Source organism: Nyctereutes procyonoides, unplaced genomic scaffold (genome assembly GCF_905146905.1).
Source record: "Nyctereutes procyonoides isolate TBG_1078 unplaced genomic scaffold, NYPRO_anot_genome, whole genome shotgun sequence".
Taxonomy (NCBI): domain Eukaryota; kingdom Metazoa; phylum Chordata; class Mammalia; order Carnivora; family Canidae; genus Nyctereutes; species Nyctereutes procyonoides.
The window spans coordinates 12,934,641-12,957,952 of NW_026575042.1; the positions used below are offsets into that span (position 1 = coordinate 12,934,641).

Here is a 23,312-nt window from a genome sequence, read left to right on the forward strand (position 1 = left end):
CCTATAAATATCAACCTGAGTTGAATATAGTCTATTTTGTTTTCATTATATTATTATTTTTTAAAAAGATTTTATTTATTTATTCATGAGAGACAGAGAGAGAGGCAGAGATATAGGCAGAGGGAGAAGCAGGCTCCCCATGGGTAGCCCAATGTGGGACTCCATCCCAGGACTCTGGGATTATGCCCTGAGCCAAAAGCAGATGCTCAACGGCTGACCCACTCAGGCATCCCTCTTCATGATATTATTTGTGATACCTCTGTTCTCCCCAAATATTACTTCTCAAAAGAAAAAAAAAGCTTCAAGTGCCCAGATATATGGGATTGTTGGTGGAATACTATCCAGCTATGAAAACGTTATGTTGACCGACTTTGCAAGTTGTTTGTTACACATTAAGTAAATAAAGCAATTAGAGGGGTGCCTGGGTGACTGAGTCAGTTAAGTGTCTGCCTTTGGCTCATGTCTGGGATCGAGCCCCATGTTGGGCTCTCTGCTCAGCAAGGAGCCTGCTTCTCCCTCTGCCTGCCCCCAAGCCCCACCGCTTGTGCTCTTTCTCTCTGTCAAATAAATAAATAAGATCTTTTAAATTAACAGATAAATAAAGCAATTATAAAACAGTACATAACTTAAATATAAATATAAATAGTTTGCACTCATAGAAAAAAATAATGGAAATTAAATGAAACAATAAGAAATGGTTTTCTTTTGATTATCCCTATTTTCCACAATACCTATGCAATTAAAAGTAAAAGCGAAAAGCAAAAGAAGTAAAAATGTCCTAACTTGCAGGCATGTGTAAGAATCAGGAGTTACCTTTCCCCCATACATGTTATTTTATTCAAGAGAGCCTGATCTCTCTCAGAGCTCTCCTTTTACAAAGCTACAAGGAGAAATCATTCACATTGCTGGTATGTTTGGCAAGGGTGGAAGTAAGTTCTGGAGTGGAAATAAATTTAAGCTTTTGCAAAGCATCTGCAAATATAGCAATATTACTTTTTTATCAGTCTTTTAATATGGCACACAGGCACATGAGAATTCCAAAGGCCCTTTTGAAAGAAGTGGAAATCTTCACAACACCGATATTGTGTAAGAATTGAAAGAGCTTTCTAATTTAGGAACCAGGATGGCCAAGTTCATGCCTGGGTTCTATATTGGCTAAATGACCTTGGGGCAGGTAATTTACTGAGTTTTGGATTATTCATCTGAAAATAGGGATCATTCCCACCAATTTTTATTGTCCCAATTTTTAGTTTATGTGCTGCCAAAGCAAGCACATTCCCACCAATTTTTAGATTACACTGGGATCCAGTGAAGATCCAGATACTGGCATTTGTGAGTAAAAAAAAAAAAAAAAAAAAAAACCCTGGGCATTCTAAAGCCAGCGCAGCCCCATAATCACCTGCTTCTCAGTATAAGCAACCTTCCATTTTTGTGTTTAACCTTGCTAATTCATTATCGGATCATAGTATGTCAAAATGGTCCCCTGGCCTTGACTTTCATTCTGAAGGCTGCTGAAACACTTCAGTTCCACAGAATGACCTCCTTACATTAAATCCCCACCTCACTGAATAGCCATTGAGGAAGATTCCACTACAGAAAATACCAGAAATCAGAAATGTATGTTGTAAAACAATGAATGCCCAGGCTCTCAAGACTCCCCCCACAGCCAGCCTCACCAATGGTGGTCTCACAGAACTTCTCTGCAGCCACCTCACTGGCAATGTTGGCTCCCATGAGCACACTGACGTCAATGCCCATCTTCTCTCGGATGATGTCAGAAATGAGCTTCAGCCCCTCAGGACCCTCGTCTATGCCCTGTAAGGATGTCAACAAGTTAGGGGAAAACAAAGCACCAAGTGAAAGAGGCATGACATAGTTACTTTGCTACTAATGTAGATTCAAGCATTCATTGGGAATAGACTTCAAACATAGCACTTACAAGAGTAACATACATACCATGTCAGTACTATTGAAAGAATAACAATAAAATGAAAAGAAAATGAACACGTAACCACCTGGAACATGACCTATACCACTGAGGTCCCATGTGTCCCCCACTAAGTTCATCCTCCTTCTCACTACGGTCCCCACCTCCACTAGGGTGAACCACTATCCTGAAGGCTGTATGCAGTGCTCCCTTCTGTTCTTGACCATTTTGCCACATAAAAGCTATCCCTACACAATATGTTAAGCCATCATGCCTGCTTTTGAAAGCCTGTAAGTGAAATTATACCATTCATCTGTAAGGTACTGTTTGGTGCTACATTATTATCTTAGAGATTCACCCATGTGGCTGCATGAATATTCTGGTTCATTTCTATTTACCACTGTGTAGTATTCCAAAATGAAAATCCATTACTCATCTATCCATTGTATGTATAAATGACATGTGAGTTGTTCCAGTTTGCTTTCATAAACATTCATCTATGAAGCACTTGAGAACAAAGGCTCTCTAGAGGGTTCTTTATGATGTGGCTCTCACCCCGGGCAATCTGATGAAGATTTATGTACTCATTCTCAGAATTTCATATGCATAAAGCAAAATGTATGAAATGACCCAGGGAGCCAATCATGTTGAAACATAATTATCAAAATGTTAAGAAAACATATATACCCAAGTTTGTGACAAAATGATATATGTACTGTTTTATTAATGCAATTAGAAAAAGATGATTTGGGGATCCCTGGGTGGCGCAGCGGTTTGGCGCCTGCCTTTGGCCCGGGGCGCGATCCTGGAGACCCGGGATCGGATCCCCACGTCGGGCTCCCGGTGCATGGAGCCTGCTTCTGCCTCTCTCTCTCTGTGTGACTATCATAAATGGATAAATTTAAAAAAAAATTAAAAAAAAAAAAAATTTAAAAAAAAAAAAAAGAAAAAGATGATTTGGCAGGTTTAACAATTACCATAATTTCAAGGTCATGATCAGCATAAATGATACCTTGAGATAACTAGAGCCATTATAAAGTGGCATGAAAATACCTGGGACTTCTATTGACAACAGGGCCACAGGTCCTGCTAATGCTACTGTTGTCGCAAGTCTGGCCTGTGGCTGCCACTCATGTAGGACAGCAATGCTCATTTCAGTTAGAGGTTACAATGAATAAAAATGTAAATTTTCTCCCCACTTTTAAGTCCATGAACCTTCTGAATTCTGTCTAGGGACCTGTGGGGGTGGTTTGTGGACTTCCAGTTAACAACTTCCTTTAGGGAGTACACTACACCCAGGAGTAGAAACTAATGAGGATGCATTTTCCAGCAACACAAACCAGTGGTGACTTCCAGAACACAGGCTGAGACCCATGCCCTGAACAGGTTCTTTCTGACAGCAGGGCTCATCGTGAAGAGCTCATCCTCACATCACTGCCCACCATGATAGAAAGCAGCTCCCTGCCTGAAGTTGAGCTCAGCTAAGCTCCTGGGATACGCGTTATTGATTAAATTCCAGGCATCTTAAAAAAAAAAAAAAAAGAACCAGAAAACAGAAAAACTGCCATCACCTCCCTTTCAGCTCCTATTTCCAACAGATGGAAGTGAGAGGAAATAAATTTTCCCCCATAATCAACATCCAGCAAGGCTTTTCCTGCCTGAGGTCACAAGAGAGCTACCTTGATGAGGGTGATTCCCAGCGCTTCCTTGGGCACTCTTCCGGTGAGCTCATCACAGATTCTGTGAATAAATTGGTGAGGGATGACAAACACCAGTAGGTCTGCGTCCTTCACGGCCTCGCCAAGGTTTGGGACGGCGATCTGTAATGAGCAGGAGGGAACAGTTATTACTCCTCTGCGAGATTGCCTCTCCTAATGATTTCATTCACTGGCCATTCATCAGATGCCTACTGTGTGCAAAGTCCTGTGCAGAGAGACAGGAAAGGGAAGTGTGGGGCAGCCTGGGTGGCTCGGCGGTTTGGCACCATCTTTGGCCCAGGGCATGATCCTGGAGACCCACATCGGGCTCCCTGCAGGAAGCCTGCTTCTCCCTCTGCCTGTGTCTCTACCTCTCTCTCTCTTTCTGAGTCTCTCATGAATAAATAAATAAAATCTTAAAAAAAAAAAAAAAAAAGGAAAGGCAAGTGTGCTATGCGTGTGTTCCACCTTCCCCTTTGGGACCCATCAGAAGCTAGGAGGGTCCTGCCTCCGTTGCTCGCCAGCAGGGCAAGTGACTTAGCTGCTCTATGCCTCAGTGTCTCTGTCTGTAAAAAGGAGTCAATACTGTGTGGGTTGTTCTCTGTTGCTCTCCTAATTCCCCAATTCATTTTCTGCCCTTCTCTGCCCTGTTTTCCCCAGCGAGCTGCTTTCTGTGGACTGTTTCCCCTGGGGGCTCTTGCTCCCTGCCTTTCAGTTGGCCTCAGCTCCACTGCTAGGAGATCCAAGGTGGGTGGAGAGATCTGCCTCATGGGGCCATTCTAGCCCAGGCTCACAGAGGTGCTGGCTTGACTTCATTCTAGTTATACCTCCTGACAGGCAGTCACTCTTCCATGTCTCCTCAGCTCCACTGCTAGGAGATCCAAGGTGGGTGGAGAGATCTGCCTCATGGGGCCATTCTAGCCCAGGCTCACAGAGGTGCTGGCTTGACTTCATTCTAGTTATACCTCCTGACAGGCAGTCACTCTTCCATGTCTCTAAGCTCTGGTCAGGCTGGTTTGGTGACATGAGTCCATCCCCTTGCCCTTTCAAGGGTGGTTATGATTTCCTGCTATTGCTAAACTCTGGGCATGTCAGGAAGCCCTTTCTGTTCCCTTGACTCTGCCCACACCTCTGTAAACAGTCCACACTAAACTCTGCTTGGTAAAGCACTTGAGAGTGCTGTCGTGAAGAGTAAGTGATATGTACTCAATACATTCAGCTCTTACGGTGATTTTTTTCCTTCATATAAATATGAAGATGGGTTTTAGAATGTAACATGGGCAGAGAAACGCACACACGTGTGGACGCACACACACACACCTGCACTCACCGTGGTGAGGGCAACTAGGGAAGACACAGGGCACATGGTCTCTCATACACTGCTTGTTGCCCAGTGTCCGTTGTCCCCTTCCTCCTCAGCGTGAGAAGCCTCAGTATGGGGGTAGGCTCAGAAATGCCCAGAAAGAAGGCTACATTCCTCAGCGTTTCTTGCAGCTGGGTGCCCCATGTGTTTAAGTTCTGACCAGCCGGCCATCAACTGAAGTGCTGTGTGTGACTTGGGGGGGGGGGGGGAATGCCCCTTGAGGCCTTTTCTCCTTCTTTTGCCAGAGGGAATATAAAGAGATGATGGCTGGAGTTCTGAGTCACCTTGGACTATGAAGAGGAAACCAAATGCTGAGATGGCACAGCAGGAAGGTAAAGAGTTCCTGACACCATTAACACATCATCAACATGACAGAGGTCTTTTACAGGAGAGAAGGGAAAGCAAACATCTAGGTCACTGCTATAATAGGTTTTCTGTCATATGCACCTGAACCAAACTGTAACTGAGAGAGCTCCCATTAAGCATTCCCAAATGGTTCCCAAAATGAAGGGACTGGAGGAAGATTCTTTTTTGAGGAAGTCCTGCTATTTGCCACGGGTACATCATTCAGGGTGGCTAAGCCTCCTAGGAAAGCTAGTTTGGGTGTGGTGATGCAGAACACAACTCCTCATTGAAATTCCTTCTCACCTTCCTCCATGATCACAGAGCCGAAGGCCAGTCACTGATCACCTTGCCAGAGACTGCATTTCTCAGTAGCCCCTGCAGTTACACAGGCCAGGGACCAAGTTTTTATCAACAGAACGTGAGAGGGAGCAGTGCTCACCACTTACGGCCCGGAGCCCCTAAAACCGCACACTGCCTCCTCTGCACTTTCTCTCCCCACTTTCTATTGTCGAAAGCCGTGGCAACCCAGACCTAGGAGATAGCACAGGAAATGAGGAAGAAAGATGGCACCAACCATGGCAGTGTGAGGCAAAGTCACTAGACCACTGGTATGGGAGAGGGAAATAAATCCTTTTCTCCTTGAAGTCACAGGATTATTATGTCTCTTCTTTTATCTTAGCCTATTCTCTTAACTAATACATGTGCTAAGAGTTACTCCCCCCACCCCTCAAAGAATCCCCCACGGAAATCTATCTAGATTTATTTCATCCCCTTATCCCTTTGATTGGGATGGACAACTTCTATAATTTACCACCCAGCCTGGATTCTCCTTCTTTTTGGCAAAAGTGCCCCTAAATTTCATTTCAAAAGCGATCGCTTCCCCTTTTTAACCATGGAGTTTGGGTTGGGTCAGCTCCTACCCTCCATAGATGGCCTTTTTGTTCAATGCGCACATAAAACAAGGTGCACTAAGGAGATGTTTGTGGAGGCTTCTTAGTGACAGTTGCTTCCTTACTCTTCTTCAGCAGCTACTGGGTCTTTTCTTGAACAGTGTGGGATGATGGTGTGACATTTGAAACAGCTGCAACCATTTTACAAATGTGAGGGGGAGAACTTAGTCCTGCCCATAGGCTCCCTCACGAACAAAGCCAACTTTGTGGAAGGCAGAGCAAGGAAACCAAGGAAAACACAGGGCCTCGTGGACTTCACTGAAGCCACTGGTTCAGGCTGTGCCTGAAATGAGCCCTACCTGAATTTTTAGTCATATGAACCAAATCATTCCCTGTCTTAGTTTAAGTTGGTTTAAATGGCAGCATAATCATTCTCCATACAGCAGATCATGACCCAAAGCTTACTGGCACTTCCCTTATTCACACTCCCCAGCGCAGGGGAAAAGTTGTTTTCCTCTTCAAAGGAGATTCTTGGATTAGTAATCTAGGCCAAGCAGCCATAGGTGGCAAGGATGTGTCACCAAAACTCTACCTGCCTCCCAGTTCCCTCACAGTTGGAGATCCTACCTCCACCAAAAAAAGAACAATTTCTTATTCTATTCCATTACCCTCCTGATGTCAATCCCCAGCTACGTCATCCGTTACTGGCAAAACTTTTTACGTTCTTATATATTTGCCTGTGATCCACCCAGTCCCCTCCCAGCCTTTATGAAAACTCTGACCCCTCATTTCACATTGGATAACTAACTAGCCCTGCTAAGGTGGGGGATTTCTGCTCTGTACACACTCATACAAAGCCTGACAGTCTGAATTTTAGTTAAAATCTTTTTTCTCCTCTAGATCCGTTTCTCCTCTTCCCCATCCATCCCCAACACACACACATGCACGCGCGCGCGCGCGCACACACACACGCACACACACACACACACACACACACACACACCTTTTTGCCCCCTTGGGGTATTTCCCAACATGGTGAAAAGGAAAAGACATTAGAACCAAAGAGAAAATATGGAAAAGATGTACGTTTGAGCTCCATCTCTGCAAGTGATCAGCTATGTGACCTTGGATAAGTGACATATCTTTGCTCACCTTAATCCCTTATATATGAAGGGAGTACAAAAATCAATTTTCCTACCCAGCTACTTTATAGAGCACTTTCAAATTAAGTAATGTAAATAATGACAGTACTTCAAAATGATATGAAACAAATGAAAGAGATTACCCATCAGAAAAATCTACCTGCTTCCTACAAATTCTTACCTTTTAAAGAGTCTGTGTCCCATTTTTAAAAACATGCAAGGAAGCTGCCAGCTGGTCTGGATTTCTTCTGTCTCTTACATTTCCTTCTTCAATAAATCAAAGAACCTGCAGTTGGTTGGGAACATGACGACTCTCCAGGACAGTATGACTGGGGACTCACTGTACATACAGACGTCCTTCTACTCTCCTTGTTGGAGTGCTTGGGGGTTAACCCACAGAGGCAATGTGTAATATGAGCTGCATTTCTATGGTGCATATGGTCCATTCACAGAACACTATTTCTCTTACACAGTATCAAACGAGATCTCCTCAACTAACTCAGTAACTGGAATACCCTGTTTGGGAATAAAACCTTTAGCTTAGTCTTTGCCTATTTTTCACTCTGAACAAAATCAAGACACTGCTTTAGAAATGTTGACCTAGGGAATCCCTGGGTGGCTCAGTGGTTTAGCACCTGTCTTTGGCCCAGGGTGTGATCCTGGAGTCCCGGGATCGAGTCCCACATCAGGCTCCCTGCATGGAGCCTGCTTCTCCCTCTGCCTGTGTCTCTGCCTCTCTCTCCTCTGTGTCTTTAATGAATAAATAAATAAAATCTTAAAAAAAAAAAAAAAGAAATGCTGACCTATTTCACACACTTCCCGTCAAAATCTTTCTGAGGGTGTCCACCATTAAAGAACCTGGGAAAGACAACTCAGAACAAAAGGGCTTGTCTTTGGTAGGCAAGGAAGATAAATAATCAAGTCAGAACCAAGGCATCACAGTTGATCCACTTAAAGTTCAGATTTTCAGGAATCCAGGGCTCTTGGCCCAAGGTTTTTGTTATCTTTTCTAAAAGATTCATTTATTTATTCATGAGAGACAGAGAGAGAGGCAGAGACATAGGCAAAGGTAGAAGCAGGATCCTCACAGGAAGCCTGATGCAGGACTCAATTCCAGGACCCTGGGATCACCCCTGAGCCAAAGGCAGACACTCAACCTCTGAGCTACCCAGGTGTCCCTCTTGGCCCAAGTTTTTATACACACACACACACACACACACACACACACACAAAATCATTTAAAACAAAGTTGGTAAATGCACGTGGAGAAGCCTAAAGGTTCTTCGGCATCCCCCCTGGACTAGTTATCACTGTATAATAATATATGGACACCTTGGCCTAGCTTGATCACCAGTTAGCTAACTGGAGCACCAGAGGTAACTCACCTGCATTCTCGAGGGAATGAGTATTTAGATCAAATACAACAGTATCTGAGTAACACACATAGCAAAGTAGAGGTTCAAAAATATTACAGTGCCCTCCTATTCTTCTAATCTCAGTTTCGGCCAAGAGCATAGGTGAAATTTATGTCCTTGGCTCTATATTCAGAAAAATGATCCTCAGATACAGACAACCTTATCTGATGAATCCTATGTAAACATGAGGTTGCTTTGAGAGAAACACAGCTGTGAAACACCTGGATTCCCCAATACTACACCAAAATATAAACTGATTGTGGGGGGAATCCCTGGGTGGCTCAGCCGTTTAGCACCTGCCTTCGGCCTAGAGCGTGGTCCTGGAGTCCAGGGATAGAGTCCCACATCAGGCTCCCTGCATGGAGCCTGCTTCTCCCTCTGCCTCTCAATCTCTCTGTGTGTGTGTGACTCATGAATAAATAAAAAAATAAAAAATAAAAATAAAAAAATAAACTGATTGTGTAGACTAGTGGTGCCCAAAGTGTGGTTCCTGAGCAACATCATCACCAGTAACTTGTTAAAAATGTAAATGTGTGGGTGTCATCTGAGACCTAATGAATCAGAAACCCTCAGGTAGACCCAGCAATCCCCATTAAACTCTCCAAACTATTCTGAGGAGCATTTAGATTCAAGAAGCAATGGTGACGATGAGTCCTCTAACAAAAACCAGAAAGCTAAACCCAGGGAGGAAAGAGTTAACAGTGAGGCTTCTACTGACCTGATATTCTAATTTTCAGAAGCTTTCAGCCAAAATTAATAGTTATTACTACAACCCTATTACTCAAAAGTTAAGTGGCCATTTTTTAAAAAATTATCTCAGTCTAACCTTATATTGCCTAAGATACCACTTAAAGCCCTGAAACACAAATCTTCACCCAGCTTTGTTCTTCCTCACCACGTCCACTGTCCCTAGCACTCCTTCAGACCGCAAAAAAAATCCAGTCACTATTCTAGCTGTAAAGGAAACATCAGCCAATGCAGGCCTCTGCAAGAAACCAAATCCAAAGAGTTAGTGAGAAAGGAAAATATAGGGGTACCTGGGTGGCTCGGCGGTTGAGCGTCTGCCTTTGGCTCAGGTCGTGATCCCGGGGTCCTCAGATGGAGTCCCACATTGGGCTCCCTGCAGGGAGCCTGCTTCTCCCTCTGCCTATATATCTACCTCTCTCCCTGTGTTTCTCATGAATAAATAAATAAAATCTTTAAAAAAAAAAGAAAGGAAAATATATAAATTCGATTTCAAACTTAGAAGTTTTTATGCTTCAAAGGACAGCATCAAGAAAGTGAAAAGTTGAAGAAAAGAAAAAATACTTCTGAATTATATATCTGAAAATGGACTGGTAATCTAATATGTATTAAGAATTCCAGGGGTGGGAAAAAAAAAAAAAGAATTCCAGAGGTGGGATTCCTGGGTGGCTCAGTGGTTTAGCACCTGCCTTTGGCCCAGGGCGTGATCCTGGAGTCCCGGGATTGAGTCCCGCATCGGGCTCCCTGCATGGAGCCTGCTTCTCCCTCTGCCTGTTTCTCTGCCTCCCTCTCTCTCTCTCTCTCTCTCTCTCTCTCTCTCTCTCTCTGTCTCTCATGAATAAATAAATAAAATCTTTAAAAGAAAAAAAAAAGAATTCCAGGGTTGCCTGGCTAGCTCAGTGGGAAGAGCATGCAACTCTTGTTCAAGCCCTACATTGGGTATAGAGTTACTTAAAAATAAAATCTTAAGGAAAAAAAAAAAAAAAAGAATTCTTACCACTCAATAATAAAAAGAAAACCCAATTTTTTTAAATGGACTAAGATGGTGAATACATATTTCTCCGAGGAAGATACATAAATGTCCAATGAGCACATGAAAAGATGCTCAACATCGTTAGCCATTAGACAAATGAAAGTCAAAATCACAATAAAATATCACTTCATATCCACTAGGATGGGTAGGGTCAGAAAGTTAGATAATGACAAAGACATCAGTAAGAATGTGGAGAAAGTGGAACCCCCATACACTGCTGGTGGGAATGTACAATGGTGTGATCGATCATTTGGAAAACAGCCTGGCAGTTCCTCAAAGAGTTAGTTACCATACGATCCAGCAATTGCACTCCTAGGTCCCCACTCAGAAGAACTGAAAACGTGTTCACACAAAACACCACATACTAATGTTCACAGCTGTATTATTCACAAGAGCCAAAAAGTGCAAACAACCCAAATGTCCATCAACTGACAAGTGGATAAATACAATAGGATACATCCATAAAATAAAATCTTATTCAGCCATAAAAAGTGCTGACACATGCTACAACATGCAGGAACCTTGAAAGCACAATGCTAAATCAAAGCAGTCAGACAAAGAAGATCATATATTGTATGGTGCCATTTATATGAAATGTCCAGAATAGGTGGACAATAGAAAGATTAGCAGTTGCTTAGGGCTGGGCAGGGGATAGAAGGATATACGAAGTAACTCCTACATGGTGTGGGGTTTCTTTTTAGGGTAATGAAAATATTCTAAAATTGATTGTGGTGATATGTGCACAACTCTGAATATACTGAAAACCACTGAACTATACACTTGAATGGGTGAATTACATGATCTATGAATCATACCTTAGTAAAGTTTTATTTTTTTAAAATTTTTTTAAAAGATTTTATTTATTTATATATGAGATACAGAGAGAGAGAAGAGAGAGAGAGGCAGAGACACAGGCAGAGGGAGAAGCAGGCTCCATGCAGGGAGCCCGATGTGGGACTCAATCCTGTGACTCCAGGATCATGTTCTGGGCTGAAGGCAGTGCTAAACCGCTGAGCCACCCAGGCTGCCCAGTAAAGTTGTTTTAAAAAGGAGTTGGAAAAATAAAAAAATAAAATAAAAATAAAATAAAAAGGAGTTGGTAAGGCTCAGAAGGCAAGATGAGAAGCAATGACAACAGTATTTCACAGATTTCATGCTGTGATCGTAAATCCTAGTGCTACGCTGAGGCTGATTAAACCTGCAGCAAGCAGGTAGAGAAGCTCTCTATCTGGAGGAGGCCCCGAATAGACAGCTATAAAGCAGGATCAACAATTTTTATCCTATAATGGCAGGAAATGGGAAGTAGTCTTTCCACCCAGGTTTCAGAGAAAACTGCAAACCCAGACTGCCCCAGCTTTTAGCCAACAGGTGATGACACAGTGATATCATTATTACAAGAGGTTGGGGTGGGGGTGGCGGTGGGAAGTCACGTCATAAGGATGGGCAAGAAGGTCAGTGGGAAACAGTGTAGGGGCCTCAAGGAAGAAAGACTCACAGTCTCAAGTCAGCCCACCAACCGACATGTGTCACAAGTTAACAACCCTATGTTGACGGAAATGCAGCATCTGCCTCATAACTATAAGGGTCTTATCTAACACTAATTGACTTCTTAAATGATCAAATGAGATAGCTGGAAAACTCTGAAATAAACATCAAACTAAAAGAAAATAAAACCAAAACAAAACACCAGCTTTTAAAACAAAATGCTTAATAGAAAGCTAAATATATATGGACCACCTCATTTACTCTTTGCAAAGTCCCTAAGCGTAAGTAAGGCACTGAACACAAGCTCACTCGGCGAGCATGCAAGGCCAGGCCCTGACTCCCAGGCGAGTCCTCCACCACCGCACTTCACCATCGCTCGACTTTATTGTGCAGTATTTTCTATGAACAGTTCAAAACTATAAAGAGTAGAGAGGGAAAAAACACCTGTGTACCTTCCACCAGCTTAAGAAATAAACCTTTCCGACCCCTAGGTATCTTCTGCCAAGCACTGGCAAGGATGTGGGACAACATGAACCCTCAGACACGCTGGCAGAGCATAGACTGTATAACCGCTTTGGGAACCAGTGATGTGGTGTAGTGACATTACAGCTGTGAGTTCTCGGTGACCCTGTGATTCCACCCCTACAACACCTGGAAACCGTGCAAATGTCCTTCCCAGAGAATGGACACATTCACTTCCATGCATCTACGAGGCTTCAGACATCAACAGAGTCCTGGGAGTGGATGGTTCCTCCTTTCTCTCCTCACTCTGTGGGCAGGTGGTGGGATCAGTCAGTGTGGGGACTAGGCTCTGAGTGGCAATGGCTTTTGACTCTTCCATGTCAATTCTGGTTTGTTTCTTTGAAGATTATTTATTTGAGAGAGAGAGAGAGAGAGCATGAGTAGAAGCAGAAGGAGAGGGAGAAAGAGACTCCCTGTTAAGCAGGGAGCCCCCGCCCCCACCCAGGGCTTGATCCCAGGACCCAGAGACCATGACCCAAGGTAAAGGCAGACACTTGACCAACTAAGCCACCTAGGAACCCCTGGGTCCCTTCTCTCTATGTCAATTCTTTCCCTTCCTTCTTCCCTCTTGGCCCCTGCTTCCAGCACAAGTTGGCTTCACAGAACCACTTGACAGGTTCCCCTCCCCCCAAATCCCCTGAGCATTGCACCAGGAACTATGGAAGAAAGAAAACCAGAAAGTCAGGTTCACACACTTGGGGCAGGTGGGGGTGAACAGGTTGGCACAAAGTAGAGTGGAAGGAACATATTAACAAAGTATGTGATTTACAGAAGGGAAGGAACCATTGATTCCAACAAGAATGAGAAGTGAAACCTGGGAATTTCCTACTCCAAACATGGGTCAAAGATGACCTTAGAAGCCTTCTATTGCAGTGGAAGTAGCTGCTCCCTTTGTTCCTCCCATCGGATATTTGGACAAGGTAACTTCTAAGCTCAGAACCGTAGGGAGCCTTTCTCTCCCCACCCACAACACCAAGAATAGCTGCATAGAAATGCTGCCTGACCCTGTGCGGTGACCCAGTGATCAATGTCCAGAAGACAATGGATTCAATGGGAAGAGCCCACCAAGAATCACATTCAAACCCTAGCCCCTAGCTATGAGACCCTGGGCAAGTTCATTAACTTCTCTGAGCCTTGGTTTCTCATAAAATCAGAACTATTGTCATAATAGAAAAACTAATAATATCAACCTAAGAGGGTTCTTGAGAACATTACATGAGATAAGATATGTGGACTACTTAGAACAGTGCTTGACACTATTGAATACTGTAACCAAAAGCCAAACAGCAATCTCCAGTGAGCAAGGTCTTTGCAAATCCAGACTTCCTGGCATTTATCAGTTTACGAATCTGTCTTCCTTGCTGGACTCCTTGAGGGAAGCAACATCATCTTATTCCTCTTCCTGTCTTAGGCAACCAACACTGTGCTTTGCATGCACTGTACACACTCATAAAGGTTGATAAGTGAATACATGCAGGGATGAGTGTTTTCATTAACAAAGAAGATGAGTCTGCCAGTTAACCAGGGAATTAGGCAGTCATAATGGTCTGGTCTTCAAACAGACTTACACAAAGCCACCCAGGGGTGAATCTGGCAGCAGAAGCTCCCAAATTCCACTCAAACAGCATGGTACACTCTTTTGGTTCCTCTGGCTTGTTTCTTCCTCCCCCTATCTATTGCAAGTCACTGGAATGAGGCCAGGCAATTATCTGTATTTTTCCCTCTCAGACCTAATAAGCTTACATTTTAAACTGTCAGTCTTACAATTTTCTATTTTCTCCAATCTCCTTCTATAATTCAGGCCTTGACCCTGATTTTAATTACAGACCAGTGCATTAGCTATCCTTGTGTGGAGTTCAAAGTCCATGCATTTAGAAAGGGAGTATCAGACTAGGAGTCCAACAAGCAGCCAACGGCAAAGCTGTTAGTTCCAACTTTGACAGGACCAGCACTTTGAATGCGAAGAAAGTAGCCTGTCATGGGTTGAACTGTGTGCCTCTCCTCACATCGACCCCCACACCTAATTCATATGTTGAAGTCCTAACCCTAGTACCTTGGAATATGATTGTATTTGGAGCCAGGATCTTCAGAGGTAATTACGTTAAAAGTAAGGACATTAGGGTAGGCCCTAATTCAGCATGACTTGCGGCCATATAAGAAGAGGAGACTGGGGACCTGCGTGGCTCAGTCAAACATCTGCCGTTAGCTCCGGTCATGATCTCTGGGTCCTGGGATTGAGCCCTGCCTTGGGCTCCCTGTTTAGCGGAGAGCCTGCTTCTCCCTCTCCCTCTGCTGTTCCCCCCAGCTTGTGTGCACTCTCTCTCTCAAATGAATAAATAAAACCTTTAACAAAAAAAAAAAGGGAGGGGGGAGAAGAGATTAGGACACAGACATACAGGAAGAAGACGGCCGTCTACAAGTCAGAGAGAGAGCCTCAGAAGAAACCAAACCTGCCAACACTGTCATCCTGGACTGGAAGACTGTGGAATTGGGAGAAAATAAACCTCTGTTGTCTAAGCCACCTGTTCTATTGCACATTGTTACGCAAGCTAGCAAACTGATACAAACCCTATCCTCAGAGTCAGGAAAACCAAAGCTGACTACGCAAAGAAGTTGGTAGTAGAAAGGGATGAAGGATGAGGTAAGTAGCTTTCCCATGTCCCCAAGCCCAAGAGCTAACTCAGCCAAGCCCAACTTTCAGAATGAACCAAAAGTACTTTCCGTCCCACAGTCTTACCACATTTTCTGGCAGCTTGTGTCCAGGGAGATACTTTACATTTTCATGGTCATTATTTATGATGTCTGTCAGTTTTCTCCCATTAACCGTTTCTTCAAAGACCCACATCTTAACTGTGGAGGCAAACTTCGTAAGTTTCTTGACATTATTACCAATTATTTTTGCAACAGCTGAACCCCTATGAAAGAAACAGTGGAGAAGAAAAAAAAAATTAAACTCACTTGGGCAAAAGGGAAAAAACATTCGATTGTAGTTCAGAAGAATCACGTTCTGATTCTGATTCAGGAAATGGGATTTAAAACTTCAGATGGGATGTCGTATCAGCCACAAGCCACTTGAAGCTCAGTTGTTTGTACCTGGAAAGACCCAACCCCCAACCCCACCCCACTGCCCTGTGATCAGGAAAGCCCCGGAATTTGGTACAAGGTCAAAAACAAAACACCACCCCCCTGAAACTAATAAACATCAATCTTGGAAGAGAGCATCACAGGCAGAAGAGAAACCCACCTAAAAAGATGACATAAAACATAAAAACACTTGGCAGGGACTCTAAACCTCCGAGGCAACCAGGCTATATTTCAAATCCATCGCAGAGATTAAAATGTAGCTACCGCAGAGTAAATTGTGTTCAGGTGAACTGCAAGGGGCCCAAGTTGCAGTCATAATGGGAAGACAAGAACCTGAGTGAATTCCAGAAAAGGAGCAGAGGGAGAGGGCATGGGGCTCGGCTGCCTGGGTATTAGGTGCCCCCAGCAGGCTGCTAGCCCCCCAGCAAGCTCCCTTTTTCTTCTGTATCTCTAGTCACCAAACACATTCTGGTAACTAATTAGTGTCCCATAGGTTTTGCTACAGGGGAAGAGAAGGCACTCCAGCTAGTTAAGGCCAGGCCTCTGGACAAGGGCCGTGGGTCTGGGGCTGGTGGCCTCCACAGCAGAGGTGTTCCTGGACAGCCCGGGCACCTGTGCCCATCTCACGCGCGCTGAGTGCACAGTGGGCCACGGGCTGCTGATTGGGCCCGGGTGACTCTGAATGGAGAAATACTTTGTTTCTTATACAACTTTCCTGGTGTGGGAAGGAATTCCTCTTACCTTATTCACCTCTGAGTAGGTGATAAGGTTTTAAAAGCAAACAACACATTGTCTTTTCCCTATTGGATCACTGGCACAGTGGGCACTTGGTAAGTATTTGATAACTGAGATAAATGAATGAATGGGTGATTGAACAAAGTTATTGGTGAAACCGAGGAGGAGGCAGGACAAGGTCCCTGATGACCTCACATGTAATGTAACGGGAGTTTCCCCCTTGATTTTTGTCATGTCATTTTCAGCACCAATGAATCCCAAAGGATGCACAGCAAGGCCTAATGGACTTAATGTTTAACAGTTTTAATATTCATTTGAATTTTCTGAACTAATCATTTCAGCAGATGCTATGGGTTTGCCTTTGGTTGCAGTTGCTTGGCTTCCCCAACAGGAGTTTGTAAAAAGAGAAGCAAATATGTTCTGGTAAGATCCCAGGAAGGGATCTGGTGGTTCTGGCTTATTTTCCTGGATTTGAATTCCTAGTGCCTAAGAGCCCCACCCTCCTTATTTTGCTCACTTCTCCCAAAGCCAAGGAGCACAGGGAGCCTTGGCTGTTACCTCCCTGGGAGTCCATGAGTAGTTATTTCCCAGATTAGAATGAAGGGGATAGTGATCCTGGGGACAATCTTGGCTCTCTCCTTCTTTTTTTTTTTCCTTTAAGATTTTATTTAAGAGAGAGAGAGGGCACAAGCAGTGGTGGGTGAGGAGGAGCAGAGGAAGAGGGAAAAGCAGACTCCCTGCAGACCAGGGAGCCCAATGTGGGGCTTGATCCCAAGACCCAGAGATCATGACCTGAGCCTGAGCTGAAGTCAGACGCTTAGCAGACTCTTAACCCACTGAGCCACCCAGGTGCCTCTCCTGGCCTCTCTTCTACAAGGAGAACTGGATGAATAGGTATTTAGCTAACAAACTGTCCTGCTGGCATAGAATAAAAGTTTCACAGGTAAAGCCACAGAGCTTTGATACATACAACAGTACAATAGCTTACCCTATTCTTTTGTGAGGTGGGATACCACCAAAGTTCTGGACCGTGGCGCAGAACAGCAGTTCTCAACACTGGCTGTACGTCAGTCCCTGCAGAGCTTTAGAAAACTACAGATGCCTGATCCTACTCTAGAGGTACAGATTTCATTGGTCTGTGGTGTGGCGTGGGACTCAGGATTTTTAAAGCTCCCAGGTAATCTAATTTACAGCCAAAGTTGAGAACCACTAGCTTAATTTATCCATTTATCTCAGGAAAGGGACAGTGATCAGAATTGAGGAAAGAAGGATGGAATTTTTTTAAAAGATTTTTTTAAAAAGATTTATTTATTTATTTATTAACGATAGACTCAGAGAGAGAAAGAGAGGCAGAGACACAGGAGGAGGGAGAAGCAGGCTCCATGCCAGGAGCCCGACGCGGGACTCGATCAGGACACAGGATCGCGCCCTGGGCCAAAGACAGGCGCCAAACCACGGAGCCACCCAGGGATCCCCTTTTTTTAAAGATTTTATATATTTACTTGAGAGAGAGAGCATGGGGGGGGGTGGCAGAGAGAGAGGGAAAGCAGACCCTCCACTGAGCCAGGAGCCTGAGGGACAGGGCACTTGATTCTAGGACCCTGAGATCATGATCTGAGCCAAACGCTGAGATGATAACCAACTGAGCTAGCTGCCCAGGCACCCCGAGAAGCATGGAATTAACTCAAGAACAAATCTAGCAAGGACAAGAACAAAAAGATTCTAGTGCCTACAAGGCCTTGTCTTGTTCTTTATAAATAACTTTACATAGTAATCTGAGTTTTTTTGGGCTCAGGACTTAAAACACTGTATTTTATTGTTTTAATCTCTTTTACAATCTAATGCAATCTCCATGTTGAACCAAACATTTTCTTTCCTGCCCACCTTTTTTCTGTGTAATTTATTAAACCTCTAAAAGTGTAATCGACCTCAACATTTAATAAAGGCCATATATGAGAAGCCCACAGCTGACAGGACACTGAGTGTTCTTAACACCAAAAATGTGAGACTGGGGCAGGCAGGAACTTTTTATTTTAGGAAATAAATATTTATTTAATTGTTATTTTTATTTATTATTAACTTTTTAAATTCTTATGAAAGATGTTTATTACTTTGATTTGTGGTGTTTTTTTCCTGGGTATATTCATATCTCCAAACCCATCAAACTGTATACATTGAATATGTCCAGTGGTTTCTGTATATCAATTATACTCTGAGAAAAGTTGTTTTGGTTTTTTTTAAAAGAAGTATATAATCCACACCCCAAACTCCTTTGTGGCTTTGAAATGAGCACTCTAGCTGTGCTCATTACATGTGTTACTACTTCTGACCAATGTGAAGAAAAAGGATCAGAGAGAGCAAACCAAGTGTTTTGGAGGAACTTAAATGTTTTGAAGGGACTAGAGGCTTGTAAGTGGCATACCCTGTTTCAAAAAAAAAAAAAAAAAAAAGTGACTGGCCTGCAGAGAGAGCCAGTCCCCAAACACTCACAGCTATTAGAATTGAGATTAAAATAAGTGTTGGCTACAGTCCACGCAAGCAGTTCTGTGTGGCTTGGTTGTGATTGGGGCTGGGTTGCCAGACACACTGGTGGAGCTCTCCACATCTCAGGGATCTTGTACCATTGCACGAGCAGAGTCAGGCATGGATCTTTCACTGTCAGGATCAAGGGCATGAGCAGCCATTTCCACGCTTGGCCCAGTTCATCTATCTAATAAATGACAGATGGGACAGTGATCTTTAAGGTCCTTTCCAGGTCTATGATTGAATCCAGTGTATTCCAGAGTGAGAAGTGGGTACCAAGGATATCCCCAATGGCTGAGTGCTACCCACACACAGGGCACCAAAGGACATTGACTCCCTTATTCCCTTTCAACTCCCATGGCCTTCTGAGAGAGTGCAGAATGTCTCATTTGAGTGCTACTGTGTTGTTACCATCTCTCCAGCATGTGCTAATTTCCCTTCTTCATGAAGTCTCTAAGTACCTCAGACACTGAGCCTTGGCAGGTAGCAGTATTTGGCAAGAATTCTGTAACACTGTTTTGTTTTCATCCTACTGGTTGTTATCTCCAACATACGATGTTTATGGTAGTGATAGAAAGTTTTCTTATAAAGTCAACTTTTAAACAAAGTTTAACAAGCAAATAATAACCCAAATATGAAGCAGAGCCAAAAGTCATAATGGCGGAGCCTATAAAATGGGGGTTTAATCCTGCCCAAACTTTTGGCCTTGCCGATTAGGACACCGAGGATCAGAGTCACTCTGAACTTGTGCCACACAACCAGGTAGTAGCAGAACTGGGCAAGGGACTCGGGTCTGCTCATGGCCAGTCCTGAATCTTTACACAGATATATAAAATCACATTTCCCCATGAAATCATATAGACTGATTTGCAACTTCTATAATGCTATGCAAATGAAGTTCAGAAGGGACATGGAGAGGTCATGTTCCAGTGCCAGCTATATACTGGGGCTTGATTTAAGATCTCCTTTCATCTTTACTGCAGCCCCAAGAGAGGTACACATTATCCCCTTTAACTTCACAGATGAAGAAGCTGACTCTCACAAGTGTCACCCAAGTCATGCTCCCATTAGCACCCAGCAGTTCTGACCCAGATCTGTTTCCAAGGCCCACACTTCCCGCAATTTTGTTTGCCCTCACACAGAGCAGAATCATTTGTGGAAAATGCATGCTGAACACCCATCACACATAGATACTGCTGAGCACTGGGTGGTACAGGGAACAGAGTACAAAAGTCCACACCCTCATGGGGCCTGGAAAGTGAGGTTGCTCCAGCAAGCTTATAACTGTGCCATGAGCCGAGGACATGGTGACACTCAATCATGTCACGTCCAGGATGGTGACACTCAATCATGTCAGGTCCAGGAGAGCCCAGAGGAAGTGCAACTATGGCCGAACTCTGAAGATTGAAAGGGTGTCACCTGGGGGAGGGAGTGGAGTACCTTCCAGCCCTGGAGCAAAGGTGCAGGAACAGGTAGGGCCTGGAGATTATTTGCTTTTATCAGAAGCCAACACTTCTAGGGAGGGGAGGCCAAGGGGGAAGGAGGAAGAGGGAGAAGGTAAAGGGGAGGGAGGAGGGGTGAGATGAAGGGAAGGAAAGGGAGGGAAGGAGGGAGAGGATGGGACTGCAGAGGAAGAGAGAAGGCGAAGAGGACAGGGGCAGGGTCCAGGCCTGAGAGGGGTAGACCTACCAGGTGTCTGGCACTGGCTTTTGTTGCTGTTTTTCTTGAAATATCATAGACATATAACATTGTGTAAGTTTAAGATGTACAACTTGTTGATTTGATACATTTATATACTGCAGTAGGAGTACCACCACAGCACTCCTTTAAATATCTTACCCATTTTATCTGTTTCATGCCTCAGCAATCCTTTGAGGCAGGTTTTATCATCATCATCATCATTTACATATATTATATACAATATCCATCTATTATCCTCATTTTTAAGGGGGGGTGGGAGGGGCAGAGGGAGCTGGGAGAGAATCTTCAGCAGGTTCCACGCCCAGCATGGAGCCTGACATGGGGCTCAATCTCCCTGAGCTCATGAACTGAGATGAAATCAACTCAGACATTCAATCGACTGAGCCACCCCCGGTGCCTCTCTTATCCTCATTTTGTACATGAAGAAACTGAAGCCCAGAGACCACATAGGTGGTTAGTAGAGGACCAGAGAGTCACACTGCACACCATGTCTTTAACACTCTGCTGTCCCTCCCTGGGTCCCAGCTGTATGGACAACACCCTCCTGGGGGTCCTAACCTTCAGCCTGGCATACCTCCACCCTTTCCCCCTTGGCATTCACCCTCCTGCCTTCTTGCCCCTTCCTCTCTAAAAGGGTATGATATTTTCATCAGGCTGAGGATGTGCTGCATCAGCCAAGGAAGGGTCACCTACCAAGCCAGGTGTGATCCCGACAGAATTCTGGTGGCCCATGCTCCCCCAGAGACTGCAGAATCTTTCTGGGACAGAAAGGACCCTATAAATACCTCCTACTGTTTACAGAGAAAACTAAGTGAGGGGAATTAGCAAGGGTTTGGCCAGATTTTCCTCATTCCATGCCCCAGTCTCTTCCAGAGCTGATCCTGACTGTGGAGCCAAGGGAAGAGGGTGGTCAATTTTGTTTTAAATACCATCTACTTTTTTTACTCATAAAAGCAACACATGGACGATGAAAAGGCAATTATGAATAATCTCACCACCCAGGGAGAACCACTGTTAACATTTTGTGTAATTCTTTGCATTAAAGGGCTTTTAAAGTACAATCAAATGCCAGAGTATTAGATGCAAATGTGAAAAATGCAGTATTTTAAATACAGATGCCACTCGGTGAATGTTTATTTGATCTCCAGATCGGGAAGCTTTCTAAGCTTAAAATCAAAGGAAGAAACCACAGAGGGAAAAAAAGATCAATGTGCCCAACTTCACAAAGAAAAGGAGGGGTAGAAGATGAATAAGGCCTTTCTATCGATCAAAATTCAAAGGGCACAAGACAAAGCTTATGACAGAATGTTACGCTGAACAAAAATACAAGATGCAAAATGTTCTTGCCACATGACATGCGATTAACAATTAACGAAAGACATACCACCTCACACCCATTAGGATGGTTACTACAGGAGAAAAAAAAAACAAACAAACGAAAGAGGAAAATGATGAGTGTTAGTGAGGGTGTGCAGAAATTGGAACCCTTGGGCACTATCGGCAGGCATGTAAAGTGGTGCAGCTGTCATGGAAAGCTATACAGTGGTTCCTCAAAAAAAACTGAAAATAGAATTACCCGCATGATCTGACGATTCCACTTCAGAGTATGGACCCAACAGAATGAAAAGCCAGGACTCAGATGTTCAGACACCCAAAGTCACAGCAGCATGACAGAGGTCCCCCTCACCTGTCCTTTCTGTCTTCCATGGTTTCACTTACCACACCCCTCAAATGCCAGGTCTCAATCCCTGCACCATTCACCTCACTTCACCCCATGATGTCACCAGCTGATCATCTCACATCATCACAAGAACAGGGAGTACAGTAAAATTAGGTATTTTGGGAGTGATGAACCACATTCACATAACTTCAAATACAGTATATTGTTATAACTGTTCCATTTTATTATCAGTTATTATTGTTAATCTCTTACTGTGCCTAAGTTATAAATAAACTTTATCATAGGTACATATGTATTTTTAAAAACCCACAGTCTTTATAAGGTTCTGTACTATCTGCGATTCCAGGCATCTACCGAGGGTTTTGGAATATATTCCCAGTGGGCAAGGAGAACCACTGTATTTGCAAAAGTTAAAAGGTAAAAGAAACCTAAGTGTCCATTGATGGATGAATGAATAAACAAAATGTACTCTACAAACACAATGAAAAATTATTCAGCCTTAAAAGGGAAGAACTTCTGACACATGCTATACACAGATGAACCTTGGGGACATTATGCTAAGTGAAGTAAGCCAGCTACAGCAAGACAAATACTGCATGATTCCACTCATAGGAGGTACTTAAATGAGCTCTCTCTTGCTGTTGGAATCCAGCCACCAAATGGAGAAGTCCAAACTGGCATGCTGACAAATGAGAGACACGTAGTCCAGACACTATCAGCCTGGCAAAAACCTGCCCACTGCCAGATTCACAAAGAATGTTACCCAGGACCAAAAGTCCCAGCTAACTCATCACAGGACCTCAGCCTTATGAGTGAGGCCAGGCCAGACCAGCAGAAGACCCTCCCAGCTTAGTTCAGATTGCTGATCCCCAGAATCACTGATTACCGTTTGAAGCCATTAAGTTTCGGGGGATATGGTTAGGCAGCAACAGAAAACTGATTCAGTTCCCAGCTCCCAAATGTGGAAGGGACTGAGCCCCAGAGGAGAATGACAGCAAAGTGCCACTAGTATAACTTGAAGAGAA

General features: G+C 43.9%; 1 protein-coding gene across 1 annotated transcript in view; it reads right to left on the minus strand.

The window, feature by feature from the left end:
- The window catches only part of GPD1L (glycerol-3-phosphate dehydrogenase 1 like), a 61,876-nt gene that overhangs the window by 32,695 nt on the left and 5,869 nt on the right, over window positions 1-23,312 (minus strand). Inside the window, exons 2-4 of the mRNA XM_055321596.1 lie at window positions 15,301-15,478; window positions 3,607-3,747; window positions 1,677-1,815 (exon numbers count right to left, since the gene is read on the minus strand). Coding sequence (XP_055177571.1) covers window positions 1,677-1,815; window positions 3,607-3,747; window positions 15,301-15,478 — 458 coding nt within the window. The remainder of the gene's footprint in view (window positions 1-1,676; window positions 1,816-3,606; window positions 3,748-15,300; window positions 15,479-23,312) is intronic.